Source organism: Colias philodice, chromosome 22 (genome assembly GCF_061535455.1).
Source record: "Colias philodice isolate Cphi_HAF_F1 chromosome 22, ilColPhil1 Martin Lab GWU primary, whole genome shotgun sequence".
Classification (NCBI taxonomy): domain Eukaryota; kingdom Metazoa; phylum Arthropoda; class Insecta; order Lepidoptera; family Pieridae; genus Colias; species Colias philodice.
In genome coordinates this window covers 8,400,098-8,422,473 of record NC_143107.1, presented here as the reverse complement: position 1 = coordinate 8,422,473, position 22,376 = coordinate 8,400,098, and the positions used below count along the sequence as shown (strand labels likewise).

Sequence of the window (22,376 nt, the reverse complement as noted above, 5' to 3'; positions counted from 1 at the left end):
ATTCTTCAATAGATCATTAGTTAATCTTATTAGAAAATATTAGTTTTCACGCGCAAACTAAGTACATGTACATTTTATAAATTCATAAAACTACAATATATTATTACAATTATTATAACTGTGTTATAACTGAGCAATTTCACGTGGAAGAATATTCACTTGGTTCTTTATCTCCAGGCGCGACATAATGATAAATTAAGTTGTAACTATCGGTTTGAAAACATAACATAATGATGATTGTTTTTATTGTGTGAAATATCCATGATAATAATATAGAGTATTAATATTACTGGCATGTTTTAATATTTATTTGGCGGCAAAAGTAAACATTAAAAAAATATGTTGCGTAGAAAAAAAATATCGTCGTTCTTAATTTGAAATTTGAATTTACTTAAATTTGCAGTCGAACACGCACGCAACCTTTTTACCACCTTAATAGATAAAACGGATAAGAGTATTTACTAGTAAAATTATAAAGCTGTAGTGTGTTATTTTGAATGATCAAGGAAAACTCTTAGCAAAAACACTATTGTGTATTTTCCTTTTAGCTTCTCAGTCGTTCGTGAACCGTCATGGCGATAATATTATTTCATTGTGTTTTGTTTTGTTTCGTTTGTGTATTTGGACAAAAAGGTTTGTAGAAAGATTTTGTATAAATCATCGTATTTTGATGGAATATTTCGTTATATCTGCACAGTATTATCTATTAAAGTTCGTTTTTTCGAAAATTGTTCGTATGTTTGCCTAGAGTTATTTTAAGAAAATATTATCTTATCTTCCGTAATCTTCTATGAAATCTCTGTGAAACATAACAGACACTTTTGCATTGAGATAATATGTACATACATCTCAATGCACTTTTGTCAATAAACGTCCTTTTAGACTGGGGTAGAAGCCTTTGAAAATAATGAAAAGATAAAAAAAATCGCAGTCGGATGAAACCCATAAGAAAAGGAGGGGAATATGATAAAAATGTAAGGAAAAATAAATTACGGTCAATCCGAGTTCGGGAAGCGGGAGGGGGGAGCTTTAAAGAGAAAAAAATGGTTTCTCTCGATTTCCGACAAAACTACAAGTCCTATAGAAAAAAGTTCAATGGCAAAGTTGTAGGTAATTAAAAGTTCTACAACTTTTGTATTCACAATTTTTTCACATAACCTAAAAATTTAGGTGAAAAATTCAAAAAACAAAGTTTTTGGTCTTTTATTTCTATCTACTTCAAAATTTTTTTTTTTTCTACGAAATTTGGTGGAAACTTACTTTATTATGTCCCAAATACACTGTAATTTATTTGATTGAAAATATTTATTTTTTCGCCTTATTTTGAATTAATACCAAAAAAACAACCTAATTTTTAATCGAAAAGTCACCCGTCAAAATATCAGCTTTTTTCAAAAACTTGGGGTGCCTTTTATTCATTGAAATCTCTACTTTCATATGGTGTAAAAAAAATAAACACCACCATAGTAAATGTTCTCAGGAAATGCATACAAACAGTCTGAAAATTAGCTTTTACTAAATCAGGCACACTTCTTGAACTCTATATCTTCTCTTGTATCGGCTTTTCGGTAATATTTCAAAAGAAAAATAATTATCTGTTCTAAGTTTAATATTTTACAGCATATTCAAAAGCAAAATGATGTCGATAAAAACATTTCAGGTAGTTCGAGAAGTGTGTCTGATTTAGTAAAAGCTAATTTTCAGACTGTTTGTATGCATTTCCTGAGAACATTTACTATGGTGGTGTTTATTTTTTTTACACCATATGAAAGTAGAGATTTCAATGAATAAAAGGCACCCCAAGTTTTTGAAAAAAGCTGATATTTTGACGGGTGACTTTTCGATTGAAAATTAGGTTGTTTTTTTGGTATTAATTCAAAATAAGGCGAAAAAATAAATATTTTCAATCAAATAAATTACAGTGTATTTGGGACATAATAAAGTAAGTTTCCACCAAATTTCGTAGAAAAAAAATAAATTTTGAAGTAGATAGAAATAAAAGACCAAAAACTTGGTTTTTTGAATTTTTCACCTAAATTTTTAGGTTATGTGAAAAAATTGTGAATACAAAAGTTGTAGAACTTTTAATTACCTACAACTTTGCCATTGAACTTTTTTCTATAGGACTTGTAGTTTTGTGGAAAATCGAGAGAAACCATTTTTTTCTCTTAAAAGCTCCCCCCTCCCGCTTCCCGAACTCGGTTTGACCGTAATTTATTTTTCCTTACATTTTTATCATATTCCCCTCCTTTTCTAATGGGTTTCATCCGACTGCGATTTTTTTTTGTTTCAAAAATTATCTACTCTAGTGTACTATTTAACTTTACTATTTGAAACTTTTCAGTTTTCATACAAGTATGACTTTGCCGCCTCTTTGTAGAAACTGTTTTCCGAAAATTTCAATTTAAATTTCTTTTTCTTCTGTAATCCGACGATCCAAAGCGCTTCAAAACGAAATTTAGTGGAATACCTAAATACATTTTTTGTATTCAATGAAAATACCTATTGAATGTTTATCAATTTATTAAGAATACACGTAAATCCATACTAATATCGTAGTATATTATTATTAGTCTGTGCTAATATTATAAATGCGAAAGTAACTCTGTCTGTCTGTCTGTTACTCAATCACGCCTTAACTACTGAACCAATTTGCATGAAATTTGGTATAGAGATATTTTGATACCCGAGAAAGGACATAGGATAGGTTTTATCCCGGAAATCCCACGGGAACGGGAACTATGCGGGTTTTTCTTTGACTGCGCGGGCGATGCCGCGTGTGGAAAGCTAGTAATAATATACTATTTACAGATGATATAATAACACAGACGTCTTCGGGCCGGTTCGTGGGGTCGCTGATGACGTCACGGCGGGGGAGACCCATACACGCGTACCGCGGTATTCGGTACGCGCAACCACCTGTGGGGGAACTGCGGTTTCAGGTAATGAAATAAATAATATGTATGTCAATATTCCTTTTTAATATTTATTTATTTTTATATTTATCATATCATATTATTTATACATTTATCCTTCCTTGCCTACTTAACATTACACCCCTACATAAAATATTGTAAATGTGAAAGTAACTCTATCTGTCTGTCTGATCTTCACTCTCAAATCACTGAACCAATTTTGATGAAATTTGATACGAAATTACAAATATATTTTGAGATTTTAGAAATCCCACGGTACGGGAATAGGCATGACGACAGTATCCATAAATGATCGTATTAGTGTTTTTAAGGGAAAATGTATAATAAATAAATTAAATATAGTGACTTAGAAATCTTAAAAACATTAACATTAATGAGATAATCAATAAAATAAAACATTGAAATTCTGCAGTTGGCCATTTTGACTAAAACACGCGTGACGTCACGCTTAAGTAAACAACTCACGTCAGATGTGTTTTGTTGTTATATGAATATGTTGAGAATACGCATTTTTATTTATTTTCTATTGTTTCACGTATGCTTTATCGACTCAGAACAGAAATATAATTGCGAATTCACGAATACATGGTTCGGGGTTCTCCGCGCCAACTTTATACAATAATTTCTTTTTATGTTCTCGCATGAAATAATTACCTACTAGCACATTTTTGAGCATTATTTTCATGTAGATTCACACTGCAATACTGCACACCACTTATAAACTTTGAAATTCGTTTCTGTAACACATATTAAATAAATATTTTTTTAATTTTCTTTGCAATGCGTACAAATAATTACTTATTTACTAAAGAGTGACGTCACGCCTATTTGGACAAAAAGGTTTGTAGAAAGATTTTGTATAAATTCTCGCCTATGTCTAATGTCTATTCGCCATGACACCTGCGAGCTGTTTTGGCACGGTTAATAAATATTGTTTGAAAAATGGCTTTTATCTTCGTTAAATTTAAGTATATTACCGAAATATAGGGTTTTTCTTGTATAGTAAACGTATACACACATTATGGAAGAGGATTTCAAAATCTTTCGTCATGCCTATTATGCGAGTTTTCTTTTGCTTACGATGTATAATAATTTAACATTGAACAGTGTTATATGTACTATAATTTAATGCCTAAGCCCCCAGTCCCCATAAAACATTACCAAAATGACGTAAACGCGACGGCTGAAGGGCCGGCGTGTCCTCAACCCGCGCCGGGATACTTGCTAGATGAGGACTGCTTGAGACTCAATGTGTATACCCCGGGGAGACTGGGCAATGGGTAAGTATTATTTATTGTTGAAAAATTGTGTGTTTGTAAGTTGTGAAAAGTAAAATCGTATTTTAGTACGTATGTAATATGTACTATTATAGTATTGTGGGCTAATAATGGAAATTAACTGCAATTTATAATAAATAGACGCCTTATGCTTTTTTATCGCGCTTTTGTAAATAATATATGTAATATAATTGACTTTAAGACATCATTTAATACTTCGTTTCCAAATCTTATATATAAAAATGAATCGCAAAATGTGTTGGTAAGCGCATAACTCGAGAACGGCTGAACCGATTTCGATAATTCTTTTTTTATTATATTCCTTGAAGTACGAGGATGGTTTTTGTGTAGAGAAAACGTAAATATGTACCACGGGCGAAGCCGGGGCGGACCGCTAGTTCTTTATAAATGAGAAATCACCGAGTGGCTAGGCGTAGCCCCGGTATGGCAAAAAGACGTGGCTTCGAATCCCACCTGATCATTTTTTTTATTGCTTTATAAAGCACTAGCGGTCCGCCCCGGCTTCGCCTGTGGTACATATTTCGCAATAAAAAGTGGCCTATGTCCTTTCTCGGGTATCAAAATATCTCTATACCAAATTTCATGCAAATTGGTTCAGTAGTTAAGGCGTGATTGAGTAACAGACAGACAGACAGAGTCACTTTCGCATTTATAATATTAGTATGGATGTGCTATTTATTAAATAGGTTTGAAGTTGGTGCCGAACATTAAGCACTTAGTATTAAGCCCGTGCACCGACATCAAACCTTTTTAATAAATAGCACATATAAATAGTATGTAGTAAATAATAATGTCAAATCTTTTTTATTTCTTACTTTTCCGTTTTTGAAGTCGGTTGTTTTTAACGCAGTTATTTTTATTAGTGAATATTAAGCTTTCCGTGCGATTAGAGCTTTTTATGAAAATTAAGCTCTCCGTGTGATTAGAGCTTCTTGTGAAAATTAAGCTCTCCGTGCGATAAGAGCCTTTAATGAAAATTAAGCTCTGCGTGCGATTAGAGATTTTTGTGAAAATTAAGCTCTCCGTGCGATTAGAGCTTTTTGTGAAAATTAAGCTTTCCGTTCGATTAGAGCTTTTAATGAAAATTAAGCTCTCCGTGCGATTATAGCTTTTTGGAAAATTAAGCCTCCGTGCGATTAGAGCTTTTTGTGAAAATTAAGCTCTCCATGCGATTAGAGCTTTTTGTGAAAATTGAGCTCTCCGTGCGATTAAGAGCTTTTTTGTGAAAATTTAGCTTTCCGTGCGAATAGAGTTTTTGTGAAAATTAAGCTCTCCATGCGATTAGAGTTTTTTGTGAAAATTAAGCTCACCGTGCGATTAGAGCTTTTTGTGAAAATTAAGCTTTCCGTGCGATTAGTTTTTTGTGAAAATTAAGCTCTCCGTGCGATTAGAGCTTTTTTGTGAAAATTTAGCTTTCCGTGCGAATAGAGCTTTTTGTGAAAATTAAGCTCTCCGTGCGATTAGAGCTTTTTGTGAAAATTAAGCTCTCCATGCGATTAGAGCTTTTTGTGAAAATAAAGCTCTCCGTGCGATTAGTTTTTTGTGAAAATTAAGCTCTACGTGCCATTAGAGCTTTTTTTGTGAAAATTTAGCTTTCCGTGCGAATAGAGCTTTTTTTGAAAATTAAGCTCCGATTAGAGCTTTTTATGAAAATTAAGCTCTCCATGCGATTAGAGCTTTTTGTGAAAATTAAGCTCTCCGTGCGATTAGAGCTTTTTATGAAAATTAAGCTTTCCGTGCGATTAGTTTTTTGTGAAAATTAAGCTCTCCGTGCGATGCGATGAGAGCTTTTTGTGAAAATTAAGCTCTCCGTGCGATTAGAGCTTTTTGTGAAAATTAAGCTCTCCATGCGATTAGAGCTTTTTGTGAAAATTAAGCTCTCCATGCGATTAGAGCTTTTTGTGAAAATTAAGCTCTCCGTGCGATTAGAGCTTTTTGTGAAAATTAAGCTTTCCGTGTGATTAGAGCTTAATGAGAAAAATTAAGCTCTCCGTGCGATACTACTAATATCTAACATTTTTTTTAATCCTACATCAATATCCTTATTATTTATATTTAAACTGTCCCCATATAATATAATTACAATATTATTCTTATTAAAGCTGAAAATATTATTCTTATTGAGCATATGCTCAACAACTTAGGGCTTAAAGTTACTAATGTTTGTACGCCTAACAGTTCATTTAAATATATAATCAAATCACTGGATCATTTCAGCTTTAATAAGAATAATATTGTAATTATATTATATGGGGACAGTTTAAATATAAATAATAAGGATATTGATGTAGGATTAAAAAAAATGTTAGATATTAGTAGTAAGACTAAATGTAAATTTATGTTGTGTACCTTGCCATACCTACCTGGTTTGACACAAGAACAAAATAGATTAATTCATAATATGAATTTAAAATTGTATAACCTAACAAATCATCATCGTGATGCATTTATTTACTTTGACATTAACTCATGTATTAAATCTTTTACTTTGACAAAGAATACAGTGTATCTGCCATATAGATATAAGCGTGAACTTGCTATGTTAATAGCATATAATATTAACCAGTCTGGTACATGTTCGGTATCAGACCATCGATCTACTATAATTTTATGTAGTAGTAATTTTATACATCAACCTAGATTAAGTGTAGACAGACAATCTAGCCCTAAGCTAGATTTAAACTAGTATATAAGACAACAGCTAAGCAGTCTTTTTCCATTGTGCATCAAAATATTCAAGGCTTGGCTAGCAAATTGTTAGAAATAGAATTGTTTCTGAATGATAACAATATTAAAATATTTTGTGTAACAGAACATTGGCTTAAACAATGTCAGTCGTTAGTAAATATTGAAAATTACAAATTAAAAAGTATATACTTTAGGACACAGGCTATTCACGGAGGTTCTGTTATTTTTGTACATGATAGTGTAAAATGTAAAGAACGAACTGACATTGTTAGTCTTTCTGTAGAACGGACCATTGAACTGTCCTGTGTGGAGCTGGAGCGTTATATTATTGTTTGCGTTTATAGACCCCCTTCCAGTGACTATAATATGTTTGAGACAGTCATGGAAGAAATATTAAAGCGTCTAAGCAGGAGTAAAAAAAAAGTTATAGTATGTGGTGATTTTAATATTGATTTACTTTTACAAACACAAACGGCTACACGAATTGTTAATTTGTTTCAGTCATTTAATCTATATAAACTTTTTAACGAACCCACACGAATTACACCTACTTCTGCAACTTGTATTGATAATATATACTGTGACTGCATCTGTTTAGAGAAAAATATTCTCAATACATTGACTTCGGATCACTGTGGCCAGAAAGTAGTTTTTGAATGGGATTGCATACCTACATTTAAAAGGATTAATGTTAGGCCTATAACTAAAAAAGGCATTAATAAATTTAGGAATAATATTAATAAAAACCTGCCCGTACTAAATGATCAATCCTATCCTAATAGTCCTTGTGAAATGTTTAAAAATCTTTTTAATTTAGTACATAAAGAATTTGAAAAAATATTTAAAGTTAAATCTTTAAATATTACCAAGGATTTACCATTTAGTAAATGGGCGACAGCTAGTATACATAGGTGCAGGAACATTCTTTATGAATTATATGGTATGAAGCAATATAATAAAGACCCATCTTTTCTTAGTTATGTTAGAAATTACTCAAAAATTTTTAAAAAAGTTTGTTTCACTGCAAAGCGTTTGTATATCAAAGAAAAAATACGCGACTCTGATAATAAAGTTAAAACAGTTTGGTCAATTATTAATGGTGAAATGGGTAAAAGCAAATCAAGTAATACCATAAAACTAGTAAATAATGACAGGGTTATTGACAAAAGTGCTGATGTTGCGCTTGCTTTTGAAGAATTCTTCAGTAGTGTCCCTGCTACTATTACTAATAGTTTAAATTCGTCTTCAGCACTCGCAGAGACCTTTTTGAGGGACCATGTTGCGGAGTGCAGTACATTATTTGAATTACGACACGTAACTGCTAATGATATTGTTACTGCCTTTAAGACGCTTAATCTTAAAAATACTTGTGATCTTTGGGGAATGTCCGTAAATTTAGTTAATAATATAATAGAAAATATTGCGAAAAATTTAGCTTCCATATTTAATAAGTGTTGTGACTATGGTACATTTCCTAATTTACTAAAGCTTAGTAAAGTTATACCTTTATTTAAGAAGGGCGATCAAGAAGACTGTAACAATTATAGACCTATCTCTATTTTACCAACATTAAGTAAGGTATTCGAGAAGTTAATATTAAACCAATTGAGTAGTCATTTTGCAAATAATAATTTACTGCACACCAAACAGTTTGGTTTCACAAAGGGGCGCTCAACCACAGATGCTGGAGTTGCACTTCTAACACATATATATAAGGCATGGGAAAACTCAAAAAATGCTCTAGGGATATTTTGTGACCTCTCCAAGGCATTTGACTGCGTTGAACATTGTACTTTGTTACGTAAACTTAATCACTATGGAATTAAAGGAAAAGCCCAGAACCTCATAGCGTCATACCTGCATGATAGGATACAGACTGTAGTTGTTAATGGAGAACGTTCTAGCGGTGCGTCAATTAACATTGGTGTTCCACAGGGGTCAATTTTAGGTCCCTTCTTGTTCTTGGTATATATCAATGATCTTCCCTATTATTTGCAGGATAGGTGTGAAATAGTTCTGTTTGCAGATGATACCTCATTAATTTTTAATGTGGATAGGCATGACCCAAATGTTGACGAAGTGAACAGTGCTCTTTTACACATATCTGAATGGTTTACTGCCAATAATTTATTATTAAATGCCAAAAAAACCACTTGTGTTGAATTTTTACTTCCTAATGTAAAAAAGTTGAACAGAGATATTACCTTGAACGGGGAGGTATTGCATCCTACTGAGTCTACTGTATTTCTAGGGTTAACATTGGACGAGAAACTACAGTGGGGAGCCCATGTCAACACCGCTGCAGGTAAGCTCAGTTCTGCTGTATATGCAGTCCGAAAAATAAGGCATCTCACCGATGAAGATACGGCCAGATTGGTTTATTTCAGCTACTTTCATAGCATTATGTCCTATGGAATTCTACTGTGGGGCAGGGCTGCAGATATAGAAACTATATTTATCTTACAGAAAAGAGCCATTCGCTCTATATATAATTTACGTGCTCGGGACTCACTAAGAGATCATTTTAAGAATACTGGTATCCTTACTGTACCATCACAGTATATATTTAATAATATTTTGCATGTACACAAAAGCTCTGACTTACACACAAGAGTAGGAGATAGACACGATTATGGCACAAGGAACAAGAATAGAATTGAAATGCCATTTTTCCGATTAGCTAAAGTTAAAAATTCATTTATGGGTCAAGGTATACGCTTATACAATAGAATTCCTCATAATATTAAAGAGTTTAGTAGTACTAAATTTAAAACTTACATAAAAAATGTACTAGTTCAGAGAGCGTACTACAGTATTCAGGAATATATGGACGATAAAGACCCATGGAGGGTTGTCGCGTAAAAACCACAGGACAGTTCTTTGGCATATTATGTAGTTAGGTAGATATAAGTTACATATTATGTAAATTTATTGACATTATTTAAAAGAGCAACTATGGAGTTTCTTGCCGATTCTTCTCCATAGATACTGCTTTCCGAATCGGTGGTAAATGTTAAAATACTATGTAATGACGATTCGAAAGTGCTACTAAATAGTAGTCTAATTGAATAAATGAATGTTTGAGTTTGAGTTTGTTTGAGTTTGATGAGAGTTTTTTGTGAAAATAAAGCTCCGTGCGATTAGTTTTTTTGTGAAAATTTAGCTTTCCGTGCGAATAGAGCTTTTTGTGAAAATTAAGCTCTCCATGGGATTAGAGCTCTTTGTGAAAATTAAGCTCTCCGTGCGATTAGAGCTTTTTGTGAAAATTAAGCTTTCCGTGCGATATGAGCTTTTTGAGAAAATTAAGCTCTCCATGCGATTAGAGCTTTTTGTGAAAATTAAGCTCTCCGTGCGATTAGAGCTTTTTGTGAAAATTAAGCTTTTCGTGCGATTAGAGCTTAATGAGAAAAATTAAGCTCTCCGTGCGATGAGTTTTTTGTGAAAATAAAGCTCCGTGCGATTAGTTTTTTTGTGAAAATTTTGCTTTCCGTGCGAATAGAGCTTTTTGTGAAAATTAAGCTTTCCATGGGATTAGAGCTCTTTGTGAAAATTAAGCTCTCCGTGCGATTAGAGCTTTTTGTGAAAATTAAGCTTTCCGTGCGATATGAGCTTTTTGTGAAAATTAAGCTCTCCGTGCGATTAGAGCTTTTTGTGAAAATTAAGCTCTCCATGCGTTTAGAGCTTTTTATGAAAATTAAACTCTCCGTGCGATTAGAGCTTTTTATGAAAATTAAGCTTTCCGTGCGATTAGTTTTTTGTGAAAATTAAGCTCTCCGTGCGATGAGAGCTTTTTGTGAAAATTAAGCTCTCCGTGCGATGAGTTTTTTGTGAAAATTAAGCTCTCCGTGTGATTAGAGCTTTTTGTGAAAATTAAGCTTTCCGTGCGATTAAAGCTTTTTGTGAAAATTAAGCTCTCCGTGCGATGAGTTTTTTTGTGAAAATTAAGCTCTCCGTGCGATTAGAGCTTTTTTGTGAAAATTTAGCTTTCCGTGCGATTAGAGCCTTTAATGACAATTAAGCTCTCCATGCGATTTTATGCGGTTATCAATTCGGCCGGTATATTTTTTTTTATGTATGTACACCGTACACCGTATGTTTTTTCGGATAGGCCCAGTAGTTTTTATTTTATGAGCATTTTTGTCTGTACTCGATGACTAAGTTGATATGTAGCAAGTAACTTTGATTCACTTCCCGGTAACCGATTGAGCTGAAATTTTGTATACGTATGTAAATTTGATAGCGATGAAACATTATCATGACATAAAGCTGATTACACGCTTTATATTAGCTTCACCTGTATGTTTGTATGTTTGTAACCGACTTCTTTGGGCGCGATTTTGACCCACTTTAAACGGCCAGATTTCGTTCAAACTTTGTAGATTTATTTAGGACCGATGACAATACACTAATTTGATAAAATAATTAATAATAGTTAAAAAAAATAAAAAAACACGCGTTTTATAAAAAACCGAACTAAAAGCGTGTTTTTTAGTTTTTTTAAACTATTATTATTTCATGATGGAATCGGAAGGTGGCCATAGGAACTCAGTAATATATTGACTCAACTTTATCGAGTTTGGGCTCGTTTGATTCGTGTTGAAAAATACACTAAAAAGTATTAAATAAAAATAACTGCGTTAAAAACAACCGACTTCAAAAACGGAAAAGTTAGAAATAAAAAAGATTTGATATTATTAACTACTACATAATATTATTGTACATATTTCGCAATAAAAAGTGGCCTATGTCCTTTCTCGGGTATCAAAATATCTCTATACCAAATTTCATGCAAATTGGTTCAGTAGTTAAGGCGTGATTGAGTAACAGACAGACAGAGTTACTTTCGCATTTATAATATTAGTATGGATTTGAACACTATAACTTAACTAATTCAATGCATAAAAGCCATCGTGGTAATCAGGTCCCTCCCTGTAGTGGTGTACATCCACGCGGGCGGGTTCTACTCTGTGTCGGGTCGGTCGGACGTGGCCGGTCCTCAACACTTACTGGACAAGGACCTCGTGCTTGTTACCATTAACTATCGACTTGGCTCGCTTGGTAATGTAATAGAGATACATACGCACGCACACACATGCACTGACACTTAATACGCACGTACACACACAAACACACACACATTGATATTGAAAACGCGCGCACATACACAATATTATGTACACGCATAAACATACAAGCGCTTCAAAATTCATATAAATATTATAATGTATGATATTATGCACATTTGAATGACTCAACATTATAATTTTAAGGCTATATGTATAGTAACTATTTAGTAATATGTGGTAATACATAACTTCCATCACACAGGCTTCCTAAGCACCGGCGACATACACGCGCCCGGCAACAACGGGTTCAAGGACCAAGTGGTCGCTTTACAATGGGTTCACAATAACATAGCGTCGTTCGGTGGAGACGCGAACTGTGTGACACTCGCGGGGTACAGTGCGGGGGGGATCAGTGTTGCCTTGCATACCGTGTCGCCTATGTCGCGGGGTGAGAGACCTAATTTTAAAATCAGACAGCTTATAAACTAACGTGTTAAAGTCAGACAGCTTATAAACTAACGTGTTAAAATCAGACAGTTTATAAACTAACGTGTTAAAGTCAGACAGCTTATAAACTAACGTGTTAAAATCAGACAATTTATAAACTAACGTGTTAAAGTCAGACAGCTTATAAACGAACGTGTTAAAATCTGACAGCTTATAAACTAATACGTTAAAATCAGACAGCTTATAAACTAACGTGTTAAAATCAGACAGCTTATAAACTAATGCCTTAGAATCAGACAGCTTATAAACGAACGTGTTAAAATCAGACAACTCATAAACTAATACGTTAAAATCAGACAGCTTATAAACTAACGTGTTTAAATCAGACAGCATATAAACTAACGTGCTAAAGTCAGACAGCTTATAAACTAACGTGCTAAAATCAGACAGTTTATAAACGAACGTATTAATATCAGACAGCTTATAAACTAACGTGCTAAAGTCAGACAGTTTATAAACTAATGCTTTAGAATCAGACAGCTTATAAACTAATGCATTAAAATCAGACAGCTAATAAACTAATGCGTTTAAATGTAAATGGTTTGGTATACAAAACAAATAATTAACACCTTATTTAATATCGATTATAGATTGAACTATTTTTTGATGTGAAACTTCTTAAGGCGCGTTGAAAGTAAAATTTCAAGGTCGCATTATGGCACAACCGTCAAGCGAATTTGTTATCTTTGAATCTCAGCAAAGAAGTTTGACTTCTGACACGTGTGCTCGGCACACACGTTCTTTTTTTTTATCTGTCAACTTTTTTTTAATAGGTCTTTTCCACCGCGCGATATCAATGAGCGGTTCCCCCTATTCCCAAATACCCTTTCGTTCCAATCTGTTATCCCTCGCGGTGAAACAAGCGCGGCTCGTGAACTGTTCCGTTAGTTCCACGGCGGAACTTGTGGAGTGTTTGAGGGCTGTGCCCTGGAGGGTACTGGGGGACTCGCTGAAGGGCTTTCAGGTGAGATCTGTAATAATTAATTAGGTAATTAATCTATACTATAAATGTATACTATATACTATTTATAATATTATAAAACTGAATAGTTTGTTTGTTTGTTTTAACGCGCTAATCTCAGGAACTACTAGTCAGATTAGAAAAATTCTTTCGGTGTTAGATAGCCCATTTATCGAGGAAGGCTGAAACCGCGGTTACAAGCAATGCGGGTGAAACCGCGGAGCATAGCTAGTACCTAATATTGTTACTTCTTGTCTTTTGATGGCTACATTTTACAGTTTTATCTTTTGAAATACAGTAACAATTTTGAATTAAAAATTAGTATATAAATAATTCATTTCTGTGTTGTAACGATTCAATTATGCTTCTTAAAGTTGTATTAAAATAATGTTGAAGTGTAGGACAGCTGGTGGTTTACTCAACAAACATTTATTGCAGACTACTTTGGTCCGGGAGCCAGCAGCAGATTTTATGACCAAGTTCCTCTCAAGCGGTAATTAGTAAAATGCATCAAAGTATAGTATTATGAAGCCTCGTGAACGTCAGCTGGAGCTCGGTTGGGGGAAAGAGCGGTTGTAGCCTCCCGTATCAGCTGACGGTTTTTCCACCAAGATACAGCCAGCTGACATATATATTTATCCACAGTTACATATAAGCTATCATCAGGTAAATTTTTGTTTGAGAGGAAATAACGGAAAATAAATTTTTCTTTAAATTTAACTTTCATGTTCAAGACACCAGCTGACGTATAATACACCATGTTGTAACCAGCTGACTATTTTTTTTCGTTGAGATATTGGGTTAGCTACAATTTGACAAATTTTTAGCTGAGAGGAAATGAATGAATGAATGAATGTATTTTTTTTCCTATGTGCGTGGGAGGCTACAACCGCTCACCCCCCCAACCGAGCGCCAGCTGACGTTCACGAGGCTTTATAATACTATACTCTCATGCGTCTGACGAATTATCTCTTGAGAGGAAATAGTTAACCAAATTTGCACCTGGCTCCCTAACCATTCAATATGGCCTTTGCCATATAAAATAGTAAAATTTGTTCACTTTAACCCATATAAAAAATTCAACAAAATTGGTTTTCCCTCTAGGAATTTTCGATAGATCCCATTCTAATATGGACTCCAGTGATAGAAGGGGACTTTGGCCAAGAGCGCTTTTTGCCCGAACACCCGCTAGAGATCATACGAGCGGGGAAACTGTACTCTGTGCCGTATATAGTGAGCCAGACTAGAGACGAGTTCTTTTGGGAAGCTTTCCGTGAGGTTTTTTTTTTTAAAATCGCTTTTTACAATATTGATTGATTGAATTAATTTAATTGACAACATTTCATTTTTTATAACACCATGAAAGAAAAAAAAAATCTTATTTTTTTGCTATTGTAACAACATTCCACTGATTTTATGAAGTGAAACTTCTTTTGGCGCGTTGAGAAAGCGTTGAGAGTAAAACTTCAAGGTCGCGTCGTGGCAATACCGTCACGTCATAGATTAAGGCGACAATTTCGGTATCTTTGAAGAAGAAGAAGTTTCACTTCTGACACGTTTACTCGGCACACACGCTCTTTTTGTAAAACTTACTGTTTACTATTTATTTAATGAATCGGTTTTCCGTTTTTGGCTCATAATATTATATGGGCTGATGATGATGTATATTTTTTTATTTGCAGTAGTGCTCAACAACTCAATATACCGTACTCTTATAAACGAGGACTATTACAAATTTGCTCCATTAGCATTTCTCCTCCCCTCTCCCTCCGACCTTTCTGCTAAAGCCCTTCGTAGAGAATATCTAGGTGATAGGGACTTGGGAAATAGAGACAAAGATTATGTGGATTTGGGGAAATTGTATGGAGACGCAGTTATTGGTTTTGGTGCTCATAGGTAAGATTCGAAAAACAAGCTATCTTCAAGATAGCTTTACGGTTACGGATCACGGGTGGCTGAGTTGGTCAAGTGTCCGCCCCGGATTGGCTTGAAAGGATGCGGGTTCGAGTCCCGCTGAGTGATCGAATCACTATAGTTAAATAAATAAGTTTTAAATAAGTTAGAAGAGAAAAAATGCAATACGGTTATGCAAAATTTTTACTTTTCCACATTCTGAACTTAAATAAATCCCCGTCAATATTATTTCAATAAAATATGACCGATATGACCATAATATGATTTTTTTGATTAATTTTTAAATAAAAGTTTTCATCATTAATTGTATTTTTATTATTTACTTTTTTCATTTATTTCAGGTTAGCGAATCTACTGGCACACAATAACAAAGAACCGACGTATTACTACGAGTTCGATTATATCGGAAATCAGAGCCATTATGTAGACCCGACTACTGGAAAACCCACTGGTATACTTTATTTCATAATACATATTAGGAAAACTAGAATTATATATCCAGGAGTATTTTAAATTTAACTGACATTAAACTTTTAAGCTTTTTAAGACTATTGACCTCAATAATTTATTGGACTTTACAAAAAAATCATCAAAATGACAAAAAAAGTATTGAAATTGTAGTTGTAAGTTTGTTAAACGTAGTACTTCTTAGACTAAATTTTCGCTTTCATGGCAAAAACATATTTTTTTTATATTAATATTATTTTTGCTCCCCACCACATAGTTTTATTTCCATTCAATGTGAGGGTTGCCTGGTAGAGATCGCCACCTAGCGATAAGGCCGCCCTTTGCTGTTTTTGTTAAGTCTTGTCTTTATTTGATGTATTTACTAGCTTTCCGCCCGCGGCTTCGCCCGTTTTGTCTAAAACATAATAAATTATATACTAAAACTTTCCTCTTGAATCACTCTATATATTAAAAAAAACGCAACAAAATCCGTAGCGTAGTTTTAGAGATTTAAGCATACAAAGGGACATAGGGATTAGGGACAGAGAAAGCGACTTTGTTTTTATACTAATACTAGCGACCCGCCCCGGCTTCGCACGGGTGCAATGCTGATACTAAATACACTACAGAAAAACTGTGAACGTTGTGTATAAAAACATAGCGACCCGCTCCGGCTTCGCACGGGTATAAAATATATAGCCGGGCGGCCGGCCGGTACCGCCGCAAACGCTACGTCCCGCAATTTATAAATCTGTAATATCTTCGAAAATATTCACTTAAATCATACGGTGTAAAGGGCCATATAGATCTATATTAAATGAACAATGTATCCAAGGTATTTAATTGGTTAAGAATTAATGCTGTATTGGTTAAAATCGCATCGAAAATTAGCCATTATTTGTCGTAAAAAGTAAATGACAAAAAAAAGTTATTGTGGGTTATCCATAAGAGATAGACATATACCATCACTTTTCTGTAGACCTTTTCAATGTGTATAATACTTAGTACATTATTTTGATAAAACTCGTGGGGTTCAGCCTGCGTTTGCAATGTAAGCGGAAAAAATGTAATTTTTTACGACATCACATTAGAAACCTCAAAAATAACAGTACTTCTCCACTATTTAATGGATGTTATTATACATATAAACCTTCCTCTTGAATTACTCTATCTATTAAAAAAAACCGCATCAAAATCCGTTGCGTAGTTTCAAAGATTTAAGCGTACAAAGGGACATAGGGACATAGGGACATAGGGACAGGGAAAGCGACTTTGTTTTATACTATGTAGTGATAGTGATGTAGTGATTTTCAGAGCAATAAATAAAGCGTTATCACTTATTCATTCAAAACTTGCAGGAGTGGCCCATCACGACGAATTAATATATCTGTTCTCGCTTCCCGCCGGCTTTGAACAAATCCCAGTTTCTGACTCCAGAGACTCCTTCATGGTGGACAAATTAACCGACATTTTCTACAATTTTGCTCGCACTGGGTAAGTTTGATGTTAAACAACTTAAAAAATGAGGTTTTTAATTCGACTGTATTGTCTCTGTCTCGGTTTGTATTAGAACTTTCAACTGGATGAACCGATTTTGATGTTTTTTTATTTGAAAGCCGAGTGGTCCCATTTAAATTTGGTGTAATTCTGACCATTTCAAGGCATAATATTTTTTTATTAATTTAATTTGTCTATTAATTATTAACTAATTCATTTTATAGTTTAGTTTTTATTAATTCAGTTTAAATTATTTTTGAGAAAATTTTAGAACAAAAAGAAAATTCAATCATGTCACACCTCGCGAAGCCGTGGGTTCAAATCCCACCTCGTGATCTAATTTTTTATTCTTTAAAACATTCTCATCTATTAAGCATTTGAATGCTATAAAACTAAATATTTTTTATTTATTTATTTATATAAAACTTAATTCAATGATTTTATTAATTACCCCCAAGTAAATAAAATGACGGATGAAAGTTTTACCAGAAGAAGCGTGGGCCGCGTATCTATGCTGACAACAGCTAATTATAAAAGATTACAGCACTACTCCTTATTTTATCCCTGGAATTTAATTTTTCATAATAAATTTATAATTGTATTTATTCCAGTAACCCAAACAGTCTATTGGACGACAAGCCTGTCACGTGGCCTCCCATACACCCCTCTAACAGGAAATATTTGCGAATCGGAGACCGTTTCTCGGTTCACACAAATCTATTTGAACACAGATTCAGAGTGTGGGAACACCTGTATCCTATTGAATATAATTTAACGAAAATTTAAAAATAAATGAATTTATAAATGAATTTTGTTTATTTTTTCCTAACTACAACCTTTTCTATTCACTCACACCTGACACACGTGACTCTCACACGTGACTCACGTGACTCTCACACGGTGACTCTCACACGGTAGTAGTATGGATTCCCGGACTCTGCCTCACTGCGTGAGGCAGAGTCCGGGAATCCAGTGAATCCAAACGAGAATCCAAACATACCCCGACTAAAAAAAAAAAAAAAAAAAAAAAAAAAATTCTATTCTGAATCCTATCAACATTCCAGTCCCATCTCTTACAATTCCTTTTCAAAAACTGGAGATGATATCGCTCAGGTGTTCGTCCATATGAATCAAAATATGCCATTCGTATCGATATGTACAGCTACCCAGTGTGAACCTGGTTTATCATCCACATCCAAATTGCATATTATATACGTTGGTACATGGGTATACATAGGCAGTCTATTAGCAGCATAAACATTATTTTCTAGACTGGGATGAATCTTTTTCATATGTTTTTGTAATTCTAGTGTATCCATGATATTACTGTTATTAGCAGATTATTACAGTACCAATCTATTCAATGGTTGTCATAGGAATGTTCAATTATAGTGTTTTGTATAAGATTAAATAGGAAGTTTGTAAGGAAATAAAAAATAGTAAATTGTATACAATTTGTTTTATTTAATTTTATAATGTTTCCTTTAGTTACATATACACAAAATGCATTAAGCATAACACATAAATCTAAAACATAACACACATTATAACCTTAACTACTATAGTCTACAGTAACATTTCTATTTTTATCTATTTCAATAATATTATCAAACTCAGCATAAACAATACAGTTAATTGTTTGTATTAGTGAGGATTCAAATCGTACTTCTAATCTTACACTACCATGCTTTATGAGATTCCAATGAGCTGACGAGTTAGCTGATAAATCAGGAGTTAAATCAAATGCTAAAAGACAGTAACCTTTGGCATACTGTTCACGAGAGATTGCATTTCCTTCATTAAGAAAGTGAATACCAGTCCCCGAGAATAGAGTATGATATGCTGATGTAAATATATTATTATTAAAAGATGGTTGCAAAGCTTTTGAAGGTATTTGTTGACCATCAATATATAAGCTGAAAGAGTTAATGCCATAGTTTTCAAAGTTAAATGGATTTTTAGTAAGTGAGCCATTAAATGCGGAATTGTTCACAAATCCAATAATACATCTTTTAGGTACCTGTCCTAAGAATATATTATCAAGAGTTTTTCCTTGAACACCTGATGGAATTGTTAAAACTTTAACTTCAGCACGAGTAATAGGATATTTAGCAGTGGTAGAAGCTAAAACTTTCTGATGTGCGAGTAATACACTTGGATTAATTCGTGCTCTTCGAACAATAAGAGTTGCATCCGTAATGCAAACTTTAAACTTTTCATCATTTGACCCAGCAATTAAATTAAAACTCTCTCTTGACCGAACTAATTTTACACTCATTTCAACACCATTAATTAAAAATTTATCTTGATTGAAAATGTCACCATGAAGATGACCAATCATTTCTATTTCCCTACTTTCATTAACTAATTCCTGTCTTTTAACAAACCCTATGTTTTTACCATCTGTGGAATCCATTTTGCCTGCTGTATCATCATACCAAAGACTACAAGTAAGATGAGATTGTTTAGCAGCAGGAGCATAGTTTAAAAGGGTTTCCATGTATGCTCGATAGGCATAGGTATTATTAGGTGGTGATACAAGTTTTTGGTTTAAATAAACATCGAGTTGACTAAAAAGTGAATGCAACCAATTATTTACAGGTGCTACTACTGTAGCTGATGTCAATTTTGTTGAATCTTGATTTAATACTTTTGCCTTTATGTGGAGTAATGTATGAGACAAATCTATGTAGTCATCGCCTGTTCCAGGAACTTGAAACTCGATAGGTCCATCATCAGCAAGAGATGAAATTGGTTTATAGTGAATCCACAATCCATTTTCAATGCTTGTTTGTGTAGACGGTAATGCAAACAAATCTAATTCTGACTTAACGCACTCACAAGAATGATTATGAAGGAAAGACATACTTAATTTGAAAATATATCTTTGATGTTTTTGGGTTTTAGACCAAGTTTTTTCGTAGCTTTCACTTTAGCTGTTAGTGGTGGAATGAACGAGGCCAATCGTTTTCTTTTAGTTATATACCCAGATCCTGTCATGTTTAATCGATCAATTTTGTCATCAGCCTTTCGTTTTAAGTTCGTACTAACTTGCTTTAGACGATCTTTTATTGAGGTTTCCATAGGACGGGCTTGAATCATATCCGATAAAAGTCCTACTCCAGCGTTTAATGCCTCCTTACCAACCACTCGAGCACCACTTGAAAGTAAAGGTAAAACTGATCTAAATAACCCTCCTAAGAAGCTCCCAATACCATGACCGCGTTGGTATGGTGAACCCTTATAAATTACTCCAACTCCTGATCCAGCTTGATGTGAATAATAATTTTCATATGGACATTTATGATGATCATGAGGAGAATACATTATTATAATTTGCGGAAATGTAGTTTAATACACACGGTTCCAAACTGGAATGGTATTTTTTGTCCTGCGCTGGATCTTATATCCATTTCCAGCGTATCGAACTCTCTTCGCATAACGGGTAAGTAGTGAGGTGGAGAGAAAACGTGCATTTTATACGCACCATAAATGTATTTTGAAGGATCTAATGAAATGACTCTTAATAGCGGAGTCATAACATCACCCACAATCTGAGGATCGATAATGTCGCAATATAGAAATAGTTGAGATGGTAACCCTAAGTGTAAATTAGCAGGACACTTCCCAAAATTTCTGTCTAGGAGATTTGTATTTGGTTCATAACCTAGTTGTAAACTTAATTTGGGTGATAATGTTACGGATGTTATATTTTTATCCAAAACAGAAACAGACACAAATTTTGTTATTTCATCATAACGAAATTTCAAGTTCTCTCCGATACCATTTAACGCTCTCAAAATATGTTCAACGTTATCGTAGTTGGTAGCGGGAATATGTTTTTTGTAGTACACTGTTGATGGTTTATCTTCATTAGGAATTAACATGGTTTTTGTGATGTATACAACATTTTCATGATCTTGAACAGTAAACATTGTGCATGGATATTGAAACTCGACAACTCCAACCAACCATTCACCTTCTAATTTCATAGCTTTTGGTAATTTTGTTGAAAAATTTGTGGTCTTGTTATCAGGAAAGTATTCCATTGAACTATTGCTGAGCAAAGTTAAATAAAAACTTTCTTTATTCATATTTCTTTTAAACTAGAAGCTAAAATCCAACTGTTAAATTTATCTGGATAACCTCTCCACTTCACTAATACTTCTTTTCTGTTGCCCGAATAACGAGTGCCAATTATTTTATCTATTTTATATTGTGAGGTGGGGTTGTAAGTGACCTTCTGTAATTCTCTTTCATAAAAAGTACCAACTATTGGTTCATTTTGTAAATCTGTAATTGTATAAACAACCCATGGAGATCTATCAATTATTGAAGATATAATAAATATTTCATCACTCCAATTTGATTCATATCCTTTTTGGAAAACATGTTTATATTTAGTTATTCGAACATAATCACCCACGTTGAAATTTGGTTTTGAATTTTCTAAAGAAAGTTTGTTTGACCCTCTATCATAAAGATTAGTCCAAACTGTCATAATATTGTTGGAACTTACATCACATGGGCACATCTTAATACTCGAGTGAATGCTGTGATTATAAGAGTATATTAAATCTTGTAAAACATCTATATATCTATAAGTATTATTATGAGTGAAATAACGCCACATTTTCATTTTTAGAGTTCTTTGAAATCGTTCAACAATACTTGCCTTAATATCAGGATTGTTAGTGGTATAGTAATTTATCTTTTTGGATTTAAAGTATTTTTGTACATCTTTTGAGACAAATTCTGTACCTTTATCAGATTGTATGTGAGTAGGTGTTGAATTACTTTCAGTAAATATACTTTCAAAACATTCTTTAGTTGTTTCTGAGTTTTTCTTTTTCATTGGTCTTGCAAAAGCATATTTACTAAATACATCAATAACACAAAGTATATAGTTGAAACCATCATTATATTGAGAATAAGTTCGCATATCACTTAAATCAGCTTGCCACAGCTCATTAATATTTGATAGAATGTACCTATTACGCGGGAATTTTTTCCGAATGGGTTTATGTAATGTATATGTTTCTTGTGATTGTAACCATTCCTT

General features: G+C 33.5%; 1 protein-coding gene across 1 annotated transcript; it reads left to right on the top strand.

Annotated features, from left to right (window-relative positions):
* The first annotated feature begins 547 nt into the window (after positions 1-547).
* Positions 548-18,123, top strand: LOC149478561 (juvenile hormone esterase-like). Its single transcript, XM_089709320.1, has 11 exons — positions 548-633; positions 2,812-2,942; positions 4,074-4,216; positions 11,844-11,980; positions 12,251-12,436; positions 13,269-13,459; positions 14,561-14,729; positions 15,139-15,352; positions 15,712-15,821; positions 17,176-17,311; positions 17,926-18,123. Exons 1-11 carry the CDS (start codon positions 573-575, stop codon positions 18,098-18,100), a joined length of 1,653 nt encoding a protein of 550 aa, XP_089565446.1. The 5' UTR covers positions 548-572; the 3' UTR covers positions 18,101-18,123.
* Positions 18,124-22,376: the final 4,253 nt, after the last annotated feature.

Bases quoted from the DNA above. Each gene is read 5' to 3' on its own strand.
- LOC149478561 (XM_089709320.1), top strand. From the start codon at position 573: ATGGCGATAATATTATTTCATTGTGTTTTGTTTTGTTTCGTTTGTGTA. The intron at 4,217-11,843 runs GTAAGTATTATT...CGTGGTAATCAG, and splicing joins CCGGGGAGACTGGGCAATGG to GTCCCTCCCTGTAGTGGTGT. The intron at 13,460-14,560 runs GTGAGATCTGTA...TTTTCCCTCTAG, and splicing joins ACTCGCTGAAGGGCTTTCAG to GAATTTTCGATAGATCCCAT.